Source organism: Podarcis filfolensis (assembly GCF_964270895.1).
Source record: "Podarcis filfolensis genome assembly, chromosome: 1".
NCBI classification, from domain to species: domain Eukaryota; kingdom Metazoa; phylum Chordata; class Lepidosauria; order Squamata; family Lacertidae; genus Podarcis; species Podarcis filfolensis.
Window position 1 is genome coordinate 28,568,414 of NC_139604.1, and position 22,054 is coordinate 28,590,467.

The 22,054-nt window shown below is 43.2% G+C and overlaps 1 protein-coding gene across 2 annotated transcripts in view; it reads left to right on the forward strand.

The window, feature by feature from the left end:
* Positions 1 to 7,595: 7,595 nt before the first annotated feature.
* The window catches only part of LOC310744881 (sodium channel protein type 2 subunit alpha-like), a 75,703-nt gene continuing 61,244 nt past the window's right edge, over positions 7,596 to 22,054 (forward strand). For both annotated transcript variants that reach the window (XM_083576792.1, XM_083576793.1), the window contains exons 1-3: positions 7,596 to 7,894; positions 19,325 to 19,591; positions 21,166 to 21,483. In XM_083576792.1, the coding sequence (XP_083432918.1) occupies positions 21,217 to 21,483 (267 nt within the window). In that variant the 5' untranslated portion in view covers positions 7,596 to 7,894; positions 19,325 to 19,591; positions 21,166 to 21,216. The remainder of the gene's footprint in view (positions 7,895 to 19,324; positions 19,592 to 21,165; positions 21,484 to 22,054) is intronic.

Sequence of the window (22,054 nt, forward strand, 5' to 3'; positions counted from 1 at the left end):
GTGAGACAAAACTTGTTTTAGGGGTCATCATTTAAACTTTACTGACTTTGTGGTTTTTGAGGCTAAAGCACTGAAGCCAGTTTTGGGTTCGAACATTGTGCTATCCTTATAAAGCAGAGCTTCCCAAACTTCTCATGCTGGTGACACATTTTTAGACACGCATCATTTCATGACGCAGTAATTCAGTTTTATTAGCAAATCAGAGGTTAAACTGACCCCATTCCAGCCCCAGGTGGAGCGTGGGGAGCATTCGTGCCACATACCTACACACTGCAGCCGACACACAGTTTGGAAAGCTCTGCTATAAAGAGACCAGAAATCAGCACCAAGGACAGCGCTGCTAAAAAACGGCAGTTTACAGACAAGAATCTTATGCTTTTGATATGCTTCGCCCTTCTTTTTTATTTCATACATCATTTTTTTGCAAGTGGTGCAGGTGGTCTGCACACCACATTTTGGGGAGCAATGCCTTTGTGTTACAAAAATAACCTTATGTGTGAAAGCTATTACGTGTTGTTGTTTTTTGTCAGGGATAGGAATGGAGCGAAGCATGGCTAAAAGAAATCCACAGCACTATTTATAGTGTAATAAACTGTGCTGTAAACCACTGCCATGTAATGTGATAGGAATTAATTATAGGCTTGATCCAGATGTTGTGGACTCCAAATCCCATAAACCCCAGTCAGCATGGCCAATAGTCAGGGATGATGGGAATTGTAGTCCAGAAGGCCTAGAGGCCACTGTGTTGGCTACACCTGCACACTGCTGCTGGAGGAAGGGAGAAAGACAAGTTTTGCTCGTTATTTCTCCCTTTGGTTATCCCCTGTGTTCCCCTGAAAATCTGCTCTGGAGGATTTAAGGATCCTCATGAGATCCTTAAACAACATGAGAGTTTGCTCAAGGATCTGGGGGGGGTGAGGACTGGTGAAACATCCTCCAATGGGACTCTGCTGGATTAGAGTCTCCATTGCTTGCTGAAGAGTACATCTGGAACCAGGGTACCTTTACCTTTACCAGGGGTACCTTTACCAGGGGTACCTTTACCTTTACATCTGGAACCAAGCCTTTGTCTGATATAAGGGGAATCCTTATCAGGAATCAAAACAAATGCAGCATGGTTCAGGACCTCAGCACAGAGGTAATCAGCATAACGTTACACAAAATTTGGAACCAAGGTAACCCACAATACTCCAAGTTCTTTTCTATACAAGCATTGCATGCACTGTTGATTACACTCCCTTTGAAGGAGCAGGTATGCAGCTGGGGATACTTCTGGAGCCATTGCTGTTGTGGCCTTCTTGCCCTGGAGTGCCTTCCATCAGCTTCGACTGGTGGCCTAGCTGCACACCTGTTGGGACAGGGATAGCCTAACTTATGTTGTCTATGCTCTGGTTAGATTACTGCATGTTTGCAACATGTCTGGTTAGGTTAGATTACTGCAACATGTTATATGTGGGGCTGCCTCTGAAGATGGTTTGCAAACTTCAGCTAGTGCAGAATTTGGCAGCCAGGTGGAAAGGGGTCAAGGTGTCAATTTCCAATACTCTTAACTTGCTGTGTCTGTGGAAATGATTGGGGAGCTCAAAAAGTATAGCCAGTCTCCTGCAAGACACATAACCTAATCAATCTAATAATCTAGACTAATAATCTAATAAAGGCTTTCTGTAACATTGACAGCAACTGGGTTTCATTTCTGATTTTTTTATCACTATTGGGATGAATATAAAGGTCAGAGAAATATACTTTTTCAGTTTTCTTATTGCTTATGGCTGCAATTCTACACACACACTCCACTCAGTGAAGCTTATTTCTGAGTAGATATGCCACCTAGGATTGCAGCCTAAGTGTCTTAAGTCTGAGATAGCTGGAATAATTCCTTAGCTTATTCAAGCATGCTAGTTTCTGCTATAAATCTCTCTTTGCATCTCATCTCAGAGCATGGCTGAGAGTCATCTGCATAGCAAATAAACCTTTCTATTAAATCACATGCAGCCATTTATCCAAGAGCTGGAGCAGAAGGCCAGGCGTTTGCTTTTACTGTCAATATAATACATGAAGCTGGTAGTGCAAGTTTCTGCAGTCAGGGGACTTTTTGCCTACAATTGCCCTTTCATTGGCCCCAATGCTGAGATAACTTAATATTCTCAAAACCATAAACATTGCAATTATGCACCACCCTTAGTCCATAGCAGAATTTGAAATCCCAGCGCTGATTCTCTGTTATCCTCAGGCTGGCCTGTGGGCAGCTACTGAAGAGAAGAAGATTTGCAGTCAGAACTATTCAATCATTTTGGGATTTCTCCTTCCACAGCAAGGATTGGGCTAGCATATCTCTGATACCAACCATTGTAAAAGTCCAGACCTCCCTATTTTCCAAGGACAGTCCTGGATTTACAGAACTGGGACCCCAGAAAGATGCTTGAAAATGGAATAAGATTTACTGAGTCTCAGCCCTAACCCTGAACTACAGCTGTCTATTCTAGTACTCATGTGCATTACTAATACTGTAATCAAAGATTTACTAAGCCCATGAATTAATTTACAGCTAGCAATAAGCCAAATAGGTTAATTAATTTCATTATATGCAACAGGCATTACCTCATGTTTGATTTAGAGGGATTACCTCTTGTGACCAATATGCCTTATAAGTAGCCTCTACGCAGCATTGGGTATATTTATACTATATACTGTATTTATACAGTCCCATTACTCAGAATTGCTCAAGGTCTTGAGAATGCTTATATTTGGCTTTCTTCTTCCTCTGTCGAATTCTGTTCTTTGCTATAGTAGGGAAAATTAGTAAGAGTTTTACAAGCAAACTATGTCAGATTCTCAATGAAGGAAGGAATCATTGCGTGAAAGCTTTCAAACAATAACGAAAGCTTTCAAACACTAATGAAAGTCAAGAAATATGGAGAAAAAGAATTTGATGTATTTTATCATTATTCCCATGAGTCATAGATGGTAGACTGAGATTATTGTAAATGCAGGCATCTGTGTTCAATGTGTTTATTTGCACATTATTTGTGGCTTAATAATTTATTTATTCACATAGAAGGCGCACTTAATTTCAGGATAGTTATGTTGGTATGTTTTAACGAAAACAAAGAAGAGTCTTTGAAGCAGAAGTGGGTATCCAAGCACAGATGCAGCCAGATCCCTGGGTCTGCTCCTTAACATGACCTGTTCATCTGAGTGGGAAAGAGTGTTTGATGTTGTACAAAGTGTGTCGTTGTAGCACCTTCCTCTGCCAGAAGATGGGGACACAATTGCATCATGAATTTTGAGTGTTTGATTACTTGTCAATCAAGGCTTTTAGATTAGCTGTGCATTAACCTTCTTTGCATTCTTCTGCTGGGATTACTGAGTTGTTTTTGCCTTCTGCACAGCTTTCTACCTGAGGTAGACTTTGGCCCTCACCCAACAACAACAAAAAGTTTCTCACCTCCCTGCCTTTATTGCATCATCCTTTTTGTGAGCCAAAACCCACTTCACCAGAGCCAGTGTGGTGTAGTGGTTAAGAGCGGTAGTCTCGTAATCTGGGTAACCGGGTTCGCATCTCCACTCCTCCACATGCAGCTGCTGGGTGACCTTGGGCTAGTCACACTTCTTTGAAGTCTCTCAGCCCCACTCACCTCACAGAGTGTTTGTTGTGGGGGAGGAAGGGAAAGGAGAATGTTAGCCGCTTTGAGACTCCTTAAAGGGAGTGAAAGGCGGGATATCAAATCCAAACTCTTCTTCTTCTTCTTCTAAAGTGGTCACCTAAGTTGCTTCCAAATTCTGCTGCAATTCAGTTACAATCTGATATGACTCTAACAAGCCATTTGTACACAGCAAGGATTTGTCGGATAGCTACTCCTTATTAGTGAATGCTTGCTCCTGAAACCATGCTGATATGGTAGAGATAAGGAGTTGCCCAGAGACAACAGTCATTAATATGTAGAAATAAATCTGCTGGAGTTAGATCAATTAAGTGGAGTGTTCAGTCAGGCCATTTGTGACATCTCCAACAAACCAGCTGGACTGACTTACACGTTAGCCCCACCGGTGATCTTCATACCTTCTTCTGATGCAACTGCAGAATATGCAAGTGGCTGCCTGGCCAAGACAGCACCATGGACCTGGGCTTCCAGTAAGGGATGTTCGGAGGGTGGCAACATGAGAATGGGCCTTTTCCACAGTGGAATGCTCTCCCCAGGGAGGTTCGGCTGGCACCTTCATTATACACCTCTAGGTGCCAGGCGAAGACATTCCTCTTTAACCAGGTGTTTGGCTGATTGACATCCAATGCCCTTTTAAAATGTGTTGAGGAGGAGTGGGGATTTTGGGTTGTTCTTGTTTTTATTATGTATTTTGTGTTTTTATATTGTGAATCACCCCAAGATCTGTGGGTATAGGGCAGTATAAATACTACTACCACTACTACTACTACTACTAGTAGTAGTAGTAATAATGGTGAGTCGCAAGGTCAGGATGGAATGAGTTCACCAGCAGAAATTTTGGATTGGCCTGCACTGCCCCAGTCTCTCCACCACTCTGCTCTGGTCTATATTGCTAATGGCGGAAACAACACTACTGGGAGTCCAGCTCTGCTGTGTTGTCCCAGTCATGTCTCTACTCCTGCTGCAGACCCAAACTGTTAGGATTTGGGGACGCTTTGTGGGACTTTCACTCAGTGGTCGTAGCAGAAACAGCAGCAGCAGCACATACAGCAATTGTTGCCGCTGTTTTAACATGTCACCGTCATAAGGCATTCTAAAGTAAAGGTAAAGGTACCCCTGCCCGTTCGGGCCAGTCTTGCCAGACTCTAGGGTTGTGCGCTCATCTCACTCTATAGGCCAGGAGCCAGCGCTGTCTGCAGACACTTCCGGGTCACGTGGCCAGCGTGACAAGCTGCATCTGGCGAGCCAGCGCAGCACACGGAACGCCGTTTACCTTCCCGCTGGTAAGCGGTCCCTATTTATCTACTTGCACCCGGGGGTGCTTTCGAACTGCTAGGTTGGCAGGCGCTGGGACCGAGCAACGGGAGCGCACCCCGCCGCAGGGATTCAAACCGCCGACCTGATGATCGGCAAGTCCTAGGCACTGAGGCTTTAACCCACAGCGCCACCCGCGTCCCTTCATACGGCATTCTACTTCCCTTCATAAGGCATTCTACTTCTGCCCAGATCAGATGGTCAGTTAGCATGCTCTCTGTGTGATAGGTAAGTAACCAACATTTGCCAATATGTTAGTTAGCATCTACTTTTGCTTTAGGGTCTGTTTCTCAAAGTAATTCAAGATGCTGAATTTTGACCGAACATTAGGAATGGTGTGTAAGCTATTTGAGCGTGGAGCAGGCTGCCTGGGAAAGGGATGAATTCTCTTTTGCCAATGGTTTTTAAGCGGAGCCAGATGCCGGAGGGACGTCTACCAGGGGCGCTGTAGCATTGGATTTTTAGGGAGTTGGACTTTATTACCTTTGAGGTCACTTCAACTTTTTGACTCTAAAGACTAGATGTCCATCCTTGGTGCCACATTGTTCTTCAGTACTTGAAGGATCTTAATGGTTCTAGGATACCTTGGGATGCATTCGTGAAATGCATGAGTCTTGGGAGAAGGGAAAGTCACCAGAAGGGCACCATTTATGCACAGCCTTTCATTTGTTTCGATTGCTATACCTAGAGGAAAGATGGAGAAGTGAGAAGAAGATCCTATTCTCCACTGGTACACTGTGTCTCACCCATCACCTTCCTTCCCTTCATCTTAATTAAAACTTGTTGAGGCTCAAAGCTAACTGGAGATCACAGCCTCTGACTTGGCTCCTTTCCTTCTCTTTAAATTATTTTTTTTTTTGATCTATACAAACAGTAACCAGCCATAGATTTTTTTTAAAAAAAAATAAAACAATGAGCACAGTGCCTTCACAATCACAATCATCTTACATTATACAACAGTATTGACAACGGAGCCAATTACCCCTCCCTGGGAAGCCTCTCAATGGGTTCCTCTGGTTGTGAATACCCAGTGGTGAGAGAAATGAACTCCATATGATCACATCTATTTCTCCCAGAGCTAAGCGCTGGCGCTGAAATAAGTTCATTTAGCTGTGCCTTTGAAAGGCAGGCTCAGAATTAGTTCTGGTTCTAGCTAGGGCCATTGGAGAAATGTGAGGGGAAAGGGAAGACCCAAAAGCGGAGGGAGGAAACCTGGAAAGGCAATACTGATTAGAGAAGAGAGGGAAGGAGAGTGGGTGGCTTGGATCTAAGAAGGATATGTAAAATCTCTGTCACGCAAAAGTGCTGAGCAATTGAAAATGGCAAAGTGAGGAAGAGGTGGTCAGAACATTGAAATCTGCCTTAGATTAAAGGTAAAGGGACCCCTGACCATTAGGTCCAGTCGTGACCAACTCTGGGGTTGCGGCGCTCATCTCGCTTTATTGACCGAGGGAGCTGGCGTACAGCTTCCGGGTCATGTGGCCAGCATGACGAAGCCACTTCTGGCGAACCAGAGCAGCGCACAGGAACACCATTTACCTTACCGCCAGAGTGGTACCTATTTATCTACTTGCACTTTGGCGTGCTTTCGAACTGCTAGGTTGGCAGGAGCAGGGACCGAGCACCGGGAGCTCACCCCGTCGCGGGGATTCGAACTGCCGACCTTCTGATCGGCAAGTCCTAGGTTCTGTGGTTTAACCCACAGCGCCACCCGCGTCCCCCTGCCTTACATTAAGTCAAGGTATTTGGTCCATCTGGCCCGGTATTATTGGCAAGGACCAGCAGCTGCTCTCCAAACAGCATCTTTTCCAGCTACATGAAGTTGACCAGGGACCAAATCTGTGGCTTTCTGCATCAAGGCATGCACTGTACTGCTATGGCACTTCCACAAATATGACAAGAGGGAGACTTGAGTGAGGGAAGCGAGATGTCAGGATGAAGAACTTAAGGACGCACTAAGAGAAGAATTCCCCAGGACAGGAAAGGAATGCTAACAAACTGTGCAATACAGGGAAAGGTAAATAATGGAAGGAGTGGGGAGGGATGAGAGAGAGAGAGAGAGAGAGAGAGAGAGAGAGAGAAGGGGATAATACCAACAGAGCAAGTGGGAAAGGAGCACGTTATCAGAATAAGCAAATAACGAACAAGTCGCTTCTTTGTGGCATAATTATTATTTTTTAAAAAGAAAATGATTAGGCAGTAGAGTAGTCCATAATACGTGGGTGATGGAAAGGCAACCTCAAACGGGAGGACCACACCTGGTGAGGAAGCTCAGAAATATTTGGCCTACTTTCTTGCATGTTCCTGTAGCAAAGGCCATGTCATGTGTGCATGGCAAAAAGAAAAAGAAAAAAGGATTGTGCTAAGAGCTTTGGCAGCCAGAGTATTTCAAATGAAAGATATTCTGCAGTATCTGTTGCCGTCTTGTCTTTTCAGTCAATCTGGCTCTGTGTGCGTGTGTGCATTGCCGGGAGGAACACAGATACAAAGCTGTTGATTCAAGGCTAGCTTTTAAAAACCGGTACTTCTCATTTATTCATTCTCTGTGCCAGTAGGTGGAGCTGCCACGTTAGGTGCTGCCTCCCCCCCCCCCCTTCTCTTTTCTGTCTCTCCTCCTCTCCCCCCGCTTTCCTCCTCCCCACCTCCTAATGAGCTGTTTTCTGATATATGTTGGGTACCATAGAGTGAGGCTGAGAACAGGAAGCGGAGGCAGAAGCAAAGAGGATTCTGGAAAGGTCTCTGTGTTTTCCTTTTTTTTTTCTCCACTGAGCATGCAGAAATCACAGTGAACACATCTATGCATCCATACGTCCAAAGCGTTATGGTCAGAGACCTGGATCATTACAATAAAGAAGCCTTTTGCACGGTCCTGCTGGCTGGATGCTGTGCTGTGATTTGTGTCACTCCCTTTTCATCAGGTAAGCTGGCAAGCCGTTTGCTCAGGCTAGGCGCTGGGCTCCTAGCAACCTGACATCTTCACAGAAAACACTGGATCCGATTTTAGCCTCCGGTTGTTTTACAGATAAATCAAAAGGGAAACCGGGGAGAATTTAAAGCCATTTTGAATTGCCCAGTTGTGATGCTGAGCTGTTGTGTAGTTGTGATCGTGTGTGTGTGTGTGTGTGTGTGTGTGTGTGTCCCCTTTCCCCCTTCTACCTTCTTAAGGCTGCAATCTGATACATGCTTACTTGAGAGTAAGCCCAATTGACTTCCCAAGGGCTTACGCCTGAGTAGACATGCATACAACTGTGCTGTGAAACCTTACAGTGGCCTGTACTGTAAATATTACATTCCCCCCCCATCCCTGTGGATGGGATCAACTGGTAAAATGTGGATTTAATTCAATAAATGAACCCAGGGAGTGCATTAGATCTATGGTGGAGGTCATGTTGCTCCTAAGGGGGAAGAAAATGAACTACTGGGGGTTAGTATTTTATTTCATTTCATTCTGATCAGTTTTAGTATGGCTATGGAGCTCATACATCCATGTGTCACAGGGAGGAAATGTATATATAGTATTTATCTCTTGTATACTATTTTCAGACATGTAGCTTTCAGAATATGAATCCCATGTCCTAATATGTCTGGATGTTGCAATAATATGCATCGTATCTATATATTTAACAGTGTTAGATATGTTTTTTGAGGGGAGGAATAGGGTATTCAGATGAAGAGAGAAGGCCCCGTTTCAGGCCATAATATGAACTCTTCCCCCACCCCAGTTGCCTGGCAAGTTCCATTAAAAAGCAAGCCATCACAAATATTTTAACAGTTATGCCCTCTAAGTTGATATCCATTGATGCACTTCCTTTGACAATATTAATAATTATTTGTTGTAACTAAGTAACACAGCTTTGAATCCAAAAGCATAGGCTGGGCCATGTAGCTGACAAAATCAGATCAATTTTACCTGTGGGTGTTGAATTTGTGGGCTTGTAAATTAAATAAAATTGTGTCTTATTTTTTTGTTTGTTTGTTTTGTTCTCCTGGAAGGCTGTGATATAGAAATGATTGTTTTCTTCACATTAGCTTTGGAATAAAAGGTGTATTACAGGGTGTTGCCAGAATAGGGGGCTGTCCTGGCCCAGCAACAGGAGTTTCCCAAATGATGGCCTAGACTGAGATTACTTGAAGAGTAGCCTTTATGGATAATTATTAAATAACATAAGGCTGTGAGGATTAATTAACTTTGTTTTTGTACAACATCTGACAGCTTCGAGTAGGGATCACCTACAGATATTTCCTGACTGCACTAAATAATGGGAGGTGACAGACAGTTTTATACTTCATGTTGTTGCCAATATGGATTTAAATATTTCTGGTTTTGCTTGTACTGACACCTTAGCACAGTTTGCTTGTCATGGATCTTCATATCTTGTGAAGCATGGAAAAAAGAAGCCCAAGGAATGTCAGTTTTCTCTTGAGCTATTTGCCTTTTTAGCCTGCCTGTATTATGAAGCGGATTGCGCTTTGTGGTCCTTTATCCTTTTGTACCAAAGTTTACTGTTTCATTTTGTCCAGCTGCTTAATTCCAAACATCTCTGTAGTTGACTTTTTGAGGTGCCCCTACTCTGGAGCACAGGCTTGGAAACTGTGGCCTACATGTCTGTATTGACGTCTGTGTCTACGGGCAGCCTTTAGTCTACAAAATGTCTTGGTTTCTTTTTTAGCCAAGGGCAAGAGTAAGAAAATGTGTCATAAGCAGCATGGATCAGTGATGGGAGCCCATCGCTAATTAGTTATGTCTGCTCTCTGTCAGATTCTTATCCTGAGTGTGAATTATTACTGCTAGGATACTTAAGATATCCAGATGATCAGCTCAGGGCATGGGCCTACCATATTTTCAGGATGGCTCTTTACGTCTTCATTCAAAGGTAGTGGCGTGACGTTTGGCATATATATTAATTGATGGTGAGGAGGGCAAGCCTTGCTGTGGACTGGAGACTATAAGAAGGGTGACCAATCAGCCTGGAAAGACAGTACAGCGGTACCTCGGGTTACATACGCTTCAGGTTACATACACTTCAGGTTACAGACTCTGCTAACCCAGAAATAGTGCTTCAGGTTAAGAACTTTGCTTCAGGATGAGAACAGAAATCGTGCTCCGGTGGTGCGGCAGCAGCAGGAGGCCCCATTAGCTAAAGTGGTGCTTCAGGTTGAGAACAGTTTCAGGTTAAGTACGTACCTCCAGAACGAATTAAGTACTTAACCCGAGGTACCACAGTATTCACACATAAAATTGCATGGTCCTAAGGCCCAGAGAGTGAGTAAAGACAACCATACACCGAGTTGTAATAGCATGCACGCAACAACTATGTGATGAACCAGTAGTTTATCATATCCTGCAACGTGGCAAGGACAATTTTGCCACACATCCCCATCCAATCAGAAACCTGGGAATGCAGGAGAGTGCTGGCGTTCCCATCACAGCTTGTTGTAGGCTAGCATCATAACATGAGGCTCAGGCATATGTTTCAAGAGGCACTGGGTCAGCCTACCAGTTTTCACATAAATTGAGGCAATACTTATTTATTTATTTAGCTTAGCCTATGTTTCCAATGTGGTTTGTGGACGGATTTAAATAGACGTCATTGTACAAAAGTAAAACACCAATCAGCAAAACTTCATAGGAGTGGTAGCAAAACAAGAAACAATTTCCAGTGAGAAGATTACAAGGGTGAAGATCACCCTTGTATTTACCCAGCTTTTTAATTGCACTTTAAGCTAACCTTGGGTGTCTACGGCGTAGCATAGTTTAATCTTTTAAACCATTTATGCTAGTAAAGAGGGGGAAATTGGCAATTTTTTAAAACGCTTGTCATTTATTTTAAATACTACATACTGTATCATTTTTAAAAAATAGTTTCTTGTTTATAAGCTACTCAGAGAATATTTATTGTTCATTGCTATCTAAATTTTGTGCTTTTTATATTGTATCTTTATGTTGTGAACAGCCCAGAGATCTGCAGATGAACGGCGGTATACAATTTTTATTATTATTCATAATGATACTTATACAAATCAGCACATGGACAAAGTCTCAGGATATGATATATCGTTGCTATAAAAGGGCGAAAGGCCCTCATCCAGTGCTTTGACTGATAAATTATCCTGCCTCAGTCTCGTGCCTGTGTGGTGAAATAGTAATCTAAAGCTTTATCCTTTAATTCACATCCCATTCTGATCAATGAGGCCTGTTCTCATTTACAGTGGTACCTCAGGTTACAAACACCTCAGGTTACAAACACTTCGGGGTACAGACTCCGCTAACACGGAAGAAGTATCTCGGGTTAAGAACTTTACCTCAGGATGAGAACAGAAATTGCGCGGCAGCGGGAGGCCCCATTAGCTAAAGTGGTACCTCAGGTTAAGAACGGACCTCCAGAATGAATTAAGTTTGTAACCAGAGGTATCACTGTATCTCCGTAGAGCTGGTGCCATCCCTACCCTTGAGGCCACTGGAGCCTGCTCTTTTCCGCTCTGCTTTCCCACCCACCCATCCTTTAGTAGTTGTGGCTATCTTTGCAACAACAACAAAAAGTCAGTTTATAATTTCTTCTGGCAGCAGCTGCTCTCAAAGTAGATTGTAGGGGGGAGAGGCAGGTCACAATGACATCTTATTTTCCCTTTCTCAGTGAGGGAGTGAGGCTGGCTGCAAAGGATTGAAATCTTGTGCTTGGTTGTATATGAATAAACCCTAGTGGAAATAAGTCTGACTTGAGTTCCAAGTATAGGATTGCCACTCTCATATGGTGCCCATCTCTGGACCTCTGCTCCTAGGTTGACTCATGGACCATTTGCTCAAAGCATCCTGATAAATTTGATCCCTAGTCATAGTTAAACTTTGCCTGATCTCTGTATTCTCAGCAGAAGACATTTCATTTCTCTAAATCTGCATCCCTTGCCAACCATGTTATTCTTGAGGACTATGTCTGGAAATGAAGTAGTACAAGATGGGAACTGAGAAACGAGAGCTTTCTTTTGTTCCTCCTTAAATCTCAGAGCCTGAGAGAAGGGGGCACTTACAGGAATATGAGCAACTCACACTTCTATTGCCTACGTCTACTGCAATGTTTGAATATCACTGTCATATGTTGTAACATCCAAACTGGCTCATAGCATGCCAATAGAACGGAGTGTGTTATGAGTCTAAAGCAGTTTTTTAAAAAAACCAATAATCAAGTTGGCTATTCATAATTACTCGTACCAAATGGTGGCTCCATATTTAAGCAAGTATTTTCCACGGGCCTGTTCAACACGTCTTCCTGATTTTTTTCTCTCTCCCCACCTTCTAATTCTCAAGATGACTGTCTTAAATGTAAATAAAGTGATTTCATCTTCTGCACCGCAGAATTTGATCACATGCACTAATTATTGCTGCTTCTTTTCAGTTAAGACAGGAAAAGGGAATTGCACATTGCTTAACATCTGAGGTGATTGTGGGAGTTAGAATTGATGTAATTATTTTCATTCTTATAATTGGTGATGTTGCCAGTTAAGTGTATGTGTGTGTGTGTGTGTGTGTGTGTGTGTGTGTGTGCCTCAAAATAAAAAAATGACCCAGTTGATGAAACATTGGCTTCCAGATATCAGATGTGATACCTGATAGCAGAAATTCTGTCACTACCCACCCCTAAGCTTTGAGTAACAAATTTGCATCGAAACCCATTGTAGAATCAAAAGCTGACCAATTCTTTATGGGTTTCCGTAGTTTGTCTATTTCTTCGAGGTAACCTATTTTAATGGAATATGTAGCATTAAAACTGCATAAAACCTTAGTCGTTTTCACACAAGCATATTTAATATAATGCCACATGGCATCATGGGATTGGTACTCAGGCATCCTGATGCTAAAAATGTTTACTCAAAAGTATGTCTCATTGAGTTCAATGAAACTTATATTGAAAGAAGTATGTTACATTTACACACATAAATTCACACAAATAATGAGTCATTTTTGTGCATACTTGTTTGACCTTGGCACACAAACACACAAATTATCATGGGATTTGTTGAGATTACAGGAGACAATTCAGTGTGAAAGAGTAAAACTGAGAATATAGATTGTTTGGCACAAAAGATTAAAACATGATAAGCAACAGAGATCACAAAATACTTAGTGGTTGTTGAAGTGAGGTAACAAAAAACCCCACCCTGATTCATGCAGGCAGGGTGTGTGTTGAATTCACAAAAACCTTAGTGAATCTGAGGATTATTTAGATCATTGCTATTTTTATAGAAAAAGAGGTGCCAGAACTCACCATGAACACCTCCCTTGTTCTCTTATAACAGCAATGGAATCCAGCTGAGAGGTGCCAGAACTGAGTTCTGGTGAGTTCCGGCTGAAAAGAAGCCCTGATTTAGACCAATGACAACCAACAGGTATAATCTGAATTCCAATTTTAGCAAACTCAGAGGTAAATTCTAGTTAATTTTATGGGTTTTTTAGAAAGGAGTTAAAGAAGATCACACTATGCCTGCTGTTGAAATGTTCCTATGAAGAACTTTGTAGAGAATTTTGGACTGAAACAGCACTGACACAATAATTGCCATTGTTCATTTATATACTGTATACTGTTGTGTTTAGGTAGGACTGCCATACGTCCGGGTTTTCCCTGACACATCCAGGAATCTGGCTGTCAAAATAGCATCTGGTGGTTTTTTTTGCTGAATCTGCAAAATGACCATGAAAACCCGGACATATGGCAAGCAGGGTGAATTTTCTTTAAAAATGCTTAAATAATCCAAAAAAAGCTCAAAAACATAAGGGGGGGGAGCTCAACAACTTTGTCCAAATTTTCACTTTTGGGAATATGGCAACCCTAGTTTAGGAGTGTTTTCAAAAGGGCAATCCATAAACCACTAGCCTTACTTCCCAACCTTGCCGCAGAGTTTGGCCAGGCCTGGGCAGGCCGGGTCTTCCTGTTATATACTTGCTGGGATTGACAAGGCATCTGACCCTCATCTGAATCTCATAGCTCTCCTGACAAGTGCTTTGGTCTGCAGCCACAGTGTGGAAATAAAGGATGAGATTTTCCACCAGATACCAGGCACTCTACTATTCAAATTAGGCCCCAGTGGTTTTGTTACAATCTCCTTCTCAATTAAGTAATCAATTTTAATCTAGAATTTAAATTCTCAAAACTTTCTTATTTGTTAATTTGATCAAGTAAACTACTGCTCTCACTTCTTTACAAACAGTATTTCTACCTGCAACACACTTGAGCAAACCTGCTCCTCTTCCTTTCACAGATATTTTGTTGCCATTTGCCAACTGTAGCTGCCTCTGATGAGCTATCATTTAACTCTAGGAGGAAATAATTAGCACCACACTTCATGTGCATGGAAGTTGCCAAACCAAGTAACCAACTAGAAGGATTACTGTTAATAGTACCAGTTTTCCTATAACTTGATATTGCTAGGTAGTTTTGATGAACTGCAAAAGCATTTTTAGTTTGCTTTCTGTTGCCACCCTAGAACTTTTCTTTGTTAGTGCCACTTTGTTTTGTACGATTCCTTGCAAATGAAGGAAAACAACTTTTCTGCTTGTGTAAGTTGATAATATAATTTTGGTTACTGAGGACAAACAAGATTGTACAAAAACAAGATTGGGGGCAGGCCTGGCCAGGACATAGGCATCCTGACTGTGACAAAGTGACCTGTGTGCTTGCTTGCTTGTTTGCTTGCTTGCTTGATTAACAGCTGTTGGGAACATCAAAGTCCCTGCTCTCCCTTCTTATGGTCTTTGTACTGGACCTGGAGACTCCAATAGAGAGCATTCCATGTCAAGAAGGAGGGCAAGTGGGCACCCTATCAAATGACAGGGCAGGAGCTACATGGAGCAGGGCCTTTTCACTGGTGGTGCCCATTGTATGCCTTGTTCTTCCCAGACTTGCTCTCTTTTGGCCTGTATTTTGGAACTTTATAATTTAGGAAGACTTTGGAAGAACTGGTTGACAAATCTTATCAGCCGCTGACGTATGAGCAGATTTTAATTGCTGCTATTCTGGGCTTCTGGTGCACTAGGGTTTACACCAGCATAATAGAGTTGGCCAGGACACCAGAAGGGATACAATTTATGAGCTTTCTCCATTATCTGCACAGCAGGGGGTGTTCAGTCAACAGTGCAAAGGCTGAGCTGAAGCGTTTCCAGATGGTTACCTGCTTTCAGCAATAGGGGTCACTGTTTGGTAGTACCCAATTGGTTAGCTGTCAGATTCTAGAGCTCCCTCTTGGTGGCTCTTAGGTAATTCACAAAATACAGAGTCCATTCATAAAACACAGTGTGCATTCATAAAGCAGTAACATAAATCTCCATTGCTACATATTGGGTGTATATTTCAGCAGTTGAACATACAGGCCATGCTGTAGTGTAGTGCTTATGTGACTGTGAATAAAAGGTGGCTGGGCTCATTATCTCAGGGTTTGGGGGGGGAGGTGACAAAACTGATTTCCAATAAGTGCCTCCCCTTTATTTCCATAACAAGTCCTTGAGTCTGTACTCTGAATAGTGAAACCAGTGACCTAGAAGGTGCAGGGCTTATGAGTCCAACCCTTGCACAGTCTCATCAGGGCTGACTTTAAGGCAATTGGAGCAATTTGGAAAATTGGACCCCATGAGCTGCTCTTAAGGGCAATCTAGATGGATTTTATTTATATCTGTAAGATTTTGCAGACTTTGGCTGTGAACTGTGGCCCTACAAAATTCAAGTTGCGCCCCACTGCTTTAAATTGGGCCCCACTGGCTAGCCCTGAGTCTCATACTTGCTGGGCCTGAGTTGCCCTGCCCTTGCATGGGTTTGCAATTTGGGGAGAGGGGAAACTGCCCACTGGGGAGTGGGCTGGTTGGCGAGGCCCCCTAGATTTTGAGGCCCTAGGCTTCAGCCTACTTAGCCTATACATAAATCCGGCACTGTCTACATGGATTAGTCTGTTTTACAGTCCAGTAGCTCTTCAAGGCCAAAAGGCATGGCAAGAGAGCAGCAAATGTGGTCACCATAGTGCGCCACGTGATAGCGCTGACCACAAGGCTATACCCTCACAGAAGTGGAGACTCGCCTGGTCATCTGAAGGCAATTTTTGCTTAACAATAGATAACCAGATAAGAGACAGCTTTCCATCCTGAATTAGAACATTAACATACCACAACCCCTTTTAGAGTTTGAGGAAGAGACTTCTGCTTCTTTTGTGTGTTAACTGGCATTTGCAATAACTTGGATTATGTTTACATTCTGTTCAAATGCTAAAAGTGTTTTGGAAATGCTAAATATTATTATTTGTTGGCAGGCTTCTGAATTCCTAGTTTACAATATTTAGACCTGTGGGAGTTATGTCTCCCATATTTTCAGTTTCGTCTCCAGTACTCATTCTGCTTTGAAAGCTGAGCGCAAACCTGTTTCATGGCTAAAGAGTTGGTAAGATGGCAGTCCTCCTTAAACCTGCATAGTAGTGAAGGTTTGCTACACAAGATAGCAAATGTTGCAGAGAAAGCCAATTTTCCAGTCAGGATCTGTTGGGAACATTGGCTTGAAAATTTGACCCATGCCATACTTCTAAGTGAGATTCCTAATACGTATGCCCCAAATCATTTATTTAGAGAATGTGTATGCTACTCTTCCCTATCATGATTTACTAGAAGTATTGGTCACTAATACATTTAGGGTGAATTTCCATCAGAGCCGTTGAGCAGAGTGTTTGACTGGGATCATGTACTTTTATTCCCATAGTCATAATTTTCAGTGGCAAAGGACTTCAGAGAAAAAACCTGGCAGGAATCTTCAGAGAATTGATAATATTTTGTTCCACTTGGATTCCAGAGAAGGGTTAGGAACTTCTTGTTACAAGACAGCATTTGGAGTGTCTGAGATGAGGGGAAATGGTTTAGCTCCGGTGACATGCAGAGAATACCAGAAAATCTCTGAAGAGAGTTCCATGCCCTGTTGTTGCAGTCTGCCAATTTAGCAAGCTGGTGCTGTGGTGTGGTTGTGCCAATACATGAGATTTGTTGAGATGGCTCCCAGTACATTTCCGAGCACAGGTCAAAGTGTTGGTGCTTACCTTTAAAGCCCTAAACGGCCTCGGTCCAGTATACCAGAAGGAGCACCTCCATCCCCATCGTTCTACCCGGACATTGAGGTCCAGCGCCGAGGGCCTTCTGGCGGTTCCCTCACTGCGAGAAGCCAAGTTACAGGGAACCAGGCAGAGGGCCTTCTCGGTAGTGGCACCTGCCCTGTGGAACGCTCTCCCACCAGATGTCAAAGAAATAAACAACTACCACACTTTTAGAAGACATCTGAAGGCAGCCCTGTTTAGGGAAGCTTTTAATGTTTGATGCATTACTGTATTTTTATATTTTGTTGGAAGCCACCCAGAGTGGCTGGGGAAGCCCAACCAGATGGGCGGGGTATAAATAAATTATTATTATTATTATTATTATTATTATTATTATTATTATTATTATTATTGGAATCTCAGGTGGCTATTGGCAGAGGAGGCAAGGGGAAACCAACTAGGGCTGGGCAAAACCATGGGTGAAGCACATCTTGGCATAGGGTTATGTGTGAACATCTCGCTGGCAAAGTAAAGCTCATTGGAAGAAATGGACATTGTCAGTACCAATTCGCTGGTGACAGTATATTAAATAAAAGCACTACATCGAAAGGCACTGCAACTTGGCAAGGAAGACATAACAGAAGCAGACAGCTAAAGATTAGAGCTGGACAAAATAAATCCAAAGCAGGAACTTATTTCTGTCGTTCTTAGATGTGAGGGTGAGAAGCCATTGCATAGGCTATTAAAAAGCACAATAGATTCTCTACCGATGCATTTTGTTGTGTTCTGTATGAAGTGAGGGGAAAAGGCATGCCTGCGCTGGCTAGGGCTGTTTGGAATGGTAGTCAAATAACAGCTAGAGGGCATCTGTTTTAGGAAGCCTGCTGCAACCACTGCACGGCATCATTTAGGTGTTATTGAACTCTCTTGGCAAACCAGTGCCTATGCGCATTAAGTTTTTTCGTGTGCCCCCGAATTCTAATTAAAACAACCAGGAAGAATGAAACATATTTCCACAATTTAAGTCAAGAAGGTTTGGTACTGAAAATAAACACTGTTATATTAAATAAAACTGGCATGCTTTCCATTTGCTGGTGTGCAGTGGGTGAGAATGGTTTACTGACCATTGTCCCCAATTACTGAAAAGAATACCTCCTGTATGAGATGTTTACTGTGCATGTTAAGGGTAAGGAAAGTTTTGTGGATAATGTGTATAATAACTGGTCAGTGTGCACATTCACCACGTCCCTTGGAGACTGTGCACATAATCTAACCATGAAAAGATAATTGTGCACTTTTCCTGGTCAGTATATGCAATCTTCAACAGGCCCTGTCTTGACTACGTTTTGTACGTGCTCTGGTCATTATGCATTGACTCTAACAGGCAGCACCTCTCACCAGACTTCTCCATACTTTCCTCACATACTTTTTGCTTGTCCTTCAATGCCTGTTGCTTGCCCAGATGAAGGATTCAGAGAAGTGTGTGTGTGCTTTAGTAATAATAATAATAATAATAATAATAATAATAATAATAATAATAATTTATTATTTGTACCCCGCCCATCTGGCTGGGTTTCCCCAGCCACTCTGGGCGGCTTCCAACAAAGATGAAAAATACACTAAATAGTGTAGGAAGCTCTGACTTTAGCATGGTTCAAATGTAGCCTACTCTACATGGATGAGTCACACCCTTTGCTCTGGCCACTTTTGCCTCTTACTCCACCCGCCAGTGTCATGCGGCCCCCAGAAAGTTTGCCATGATGAAATGTGGCCCTCTGACTGGAAAAGCTTCCCCGACCCTGCAATAAAGGCTTTTATAAACCAGTTTATAAAGAATGCAGGGATGTGGGTGGCGCTGTGGTCTAAACCACTGAGCCTAGGGCTTTCCGATCAGAAGGTCGGCAGTTCGAATCCCCGTGATGGGGTGAGCTCCCGTTGTTTGGTCCCAGCTCCTGCCAACCTAGCAGTTCGAAAGCATGTCAAAGTGCAAGTAGATAAATAGGTACCACTCTGGTGGGAAGGTAAACGGCGTTTCCGTGTGCTGCTCTGGTTTGCCAGAAGCGGCATAGTCATGCTGGCCACATGACCCGAAAGCTGTCTGCGGACAAACGCTGGCTCCTTCGGCCTATAAAGCGAGATGAGCACGCAACCCCAGAGTTCGTTCGCAACTGGACCTAATGGTCAGGGGTCGCTTCACCTTTACCTTATTAACACAGACGTTAATGAGAACTTCCAGCAATCTGTGTTAAGGGCACCTGGCACCATATGTGAAGTTAACTTCCTTTTTTTTATCCTAGTTTCCCCAAGGTCATTCAGGTGGTGATGTGACTGGAAGCTAGAAACGTTTTCTAGCTTGCATATCCCAAAGTGGCAAGGATCTGCTGACAGGAGAAGCATTCGATTTCTACCACTTTTAAGGATGGGCTGTCTTGACTTCATTTTGTCTCTTGAGGAAAAGAAGATTTCGTAGCCCACAGTCGTTCACTGCATAGCCCACCCAAAGGGATACGCATACAGTTCTGGTGGCTCCATTTCAAGAACTGACACTGCCCAGAGATAAAAAGGTAGGACACATTTTCACACTCGGGTATTCAATTACATTTCATAGGGAGCTTACTCCCACTCACATCTATTCACTGTATGGATTCCTTGCCCCTCCATGCACAGTTAAAAGTCCTGTATCTTCAGCTTATTTAACCTCAGGCCTGGCCTAAACTCTTCACATACCTCTCCTACTTCCTTTTGGATATCTTTTCGCTCTTACAGTCTCTGGCCCTTTCTCTTTTCTACCCTTGGTACAGATTCTGCCTTTCCTTCCTCCTGTGTGTCCTGTGAAAGTACTTGCACCAAGGTGGTTTGAGAAAGGAAGACCCTGTATCTCCTTCTGCATTAAGGGCCGGGCATCTAGTGATATAGTCAGGGCTCCCCATGCCTGAACTTTGACTACATGGTTAGAGAGGTTTGCCTCAGGAAGGAAGGCATAACAGGGCCAAAACTAACAAAATGAATTTCAACAGAGACAAATGTAAGTTTCCGCACGTAGGCAGGAAGAACCAGCTGCAGAAATGGGGGACACCTGGCGTGCTAGTGAGAAGGATCTTGGGGGCTTAGTAGACCACAAGCTTAACATGAGTCGACAGTGCAATGCAGCAATAAAAAAAGTGAATGCTATTCAAGGCCACATCAACAGAAATATGGTTTCCTGATCAATAGAAGTAATAGTATTGTTGTGCTTTGGTCAGAGTACTGTGTCCAGTCCTGGGCACCACAATTTAAGAAGGATATTGACAAGCTGGAACGTGTGCAGATGAGGGCAACCAAGATGATCAAGGGTCTGGAAACCAAGCCTTATGAGGAATGGTTGAGGGAGTTGGGTATGTTTAGCCTGAAAAAGAGGAGCCTGAGAGGAGATGGGATAGCCATCTTCAAATATCTAAAGGGCTATCAGATGGAGGATGGAACAAGCTTGTTTTCTCTTGCTCTGAAGGCTAGGACTCAGACCAATGGCTTCAAGTTACAAGAAAGAATAATCCAACTAAACAGGACGAACTTGCAGACAGTAAGAGCTATTTGACAGTGGAACAGACTTCCATGAGATGGTGGTGGGCTCTCCTTCCTTGGAGGTTTTTAAGCAGAGGTTGGATGGCCATTTGTCAGGGGTTCTTTAGATGAGATTCCTGCATTGCAGGGGGTTGGACTAGATGACCCCTGAGGTCCTTTTTCCCAGTGCTGGGCAAGTGCTGTTAATCAGGCACACCCTCAGAGACTTATGAATCTGCTTGGTTTCCAGGGCTCTCTGTGGAGCTTATTCACATGGATGTCTGAAGCTGCTCTGCACATGACCTGCTGAACCTCTGAAATGGGGAATTGACCTTGGCCATTAGTGCATCATAGGCATCCATTTCCCCTGCTTCAAATGCATAATTTTCCTTTGTAGGAATAGAAGTCTGGGAATAGCCAATCATCTTAAACATAACAAAGCACAACCTACATATCAAAGACTGCCTAAGTTTTGCATATATTTCAAACAGGTTCTATTTTAGGCTTGTAAAAATTGGCAGTGGGTTCATTAATGCTGAATGTTTCCCTAACACTCTCTCTCTCTCTCTCTCTCTTTGCATTCTTCTTTCTTTTTCAGGTCATTCTTATGCAATAGGCTAAAAGTAATTTAAATGTGCAGGATGAAAAAATGGCACAGGCACTGCTGGTACCACCAGGACCTGACAGCTTCCGCTATTTTACTAGAGAATCTCTTGCAGCTATTGAAAAACGCTGTGCAGAGGAAAAAGCTAAAAAGCCCAAACAGGATCATTCAGATGCTGATGACGAAAATGGACCAAAACCAAATAGTGACTTGGAAGCAGGGAAAACACTTCCATTTATATATGGAGACATTCCTCCAGGAATGGTGTCCGAACCTTTGGAGGACCTTGACCCTTATTATAGCAATAAAAAAGTGAGTTATTTTGTTAAGACTGGCTGGATTTTGGCCACTGCATTAATGCCTTTTCACTTTTTACTTATTTCACCAGAAATCCCTCTCTTTCTACTTGATTTCAGCTGGAAAACATTTGGGCTTGCACAAAATGTTGCTCTCTTTGCATAATCATTTTTTTTTTTAATGACAACATGCATGTTCTTTCTGTTGCCTGTTCATACAGAGGCCCGAGCTCCTCTGCCCACCACCAAGAGTTCCCTAGCCCTCTTCCCACCTTTGAGTTCTTCCTGGGGTCCTTGGGTCACCCTTCCATCTTACCTCAGTACCTGTTCCCAGGGACGTTCCAGAGCTGTGGGAGAGGAAAGCCTAAGGAGAAGCCCTTTCCAAAACTCCCTTCCTGCCTGGTGGCAAGGGTTGGTGAGGGCTCCTTTTAAAGGAGAACCCTCACCAAGCCCCACCAGCTGTGTGTGTGTGTGTGTGTGGCTTCAGAAACTGCTTCTTTTCAAGGGGAAGCACTTTCTGAAGCTCCCATCCCACCCAGCAACAAAGCTGGGCAGTGGAATGTCTCCCGTCTTGCCAACTCAGTGAG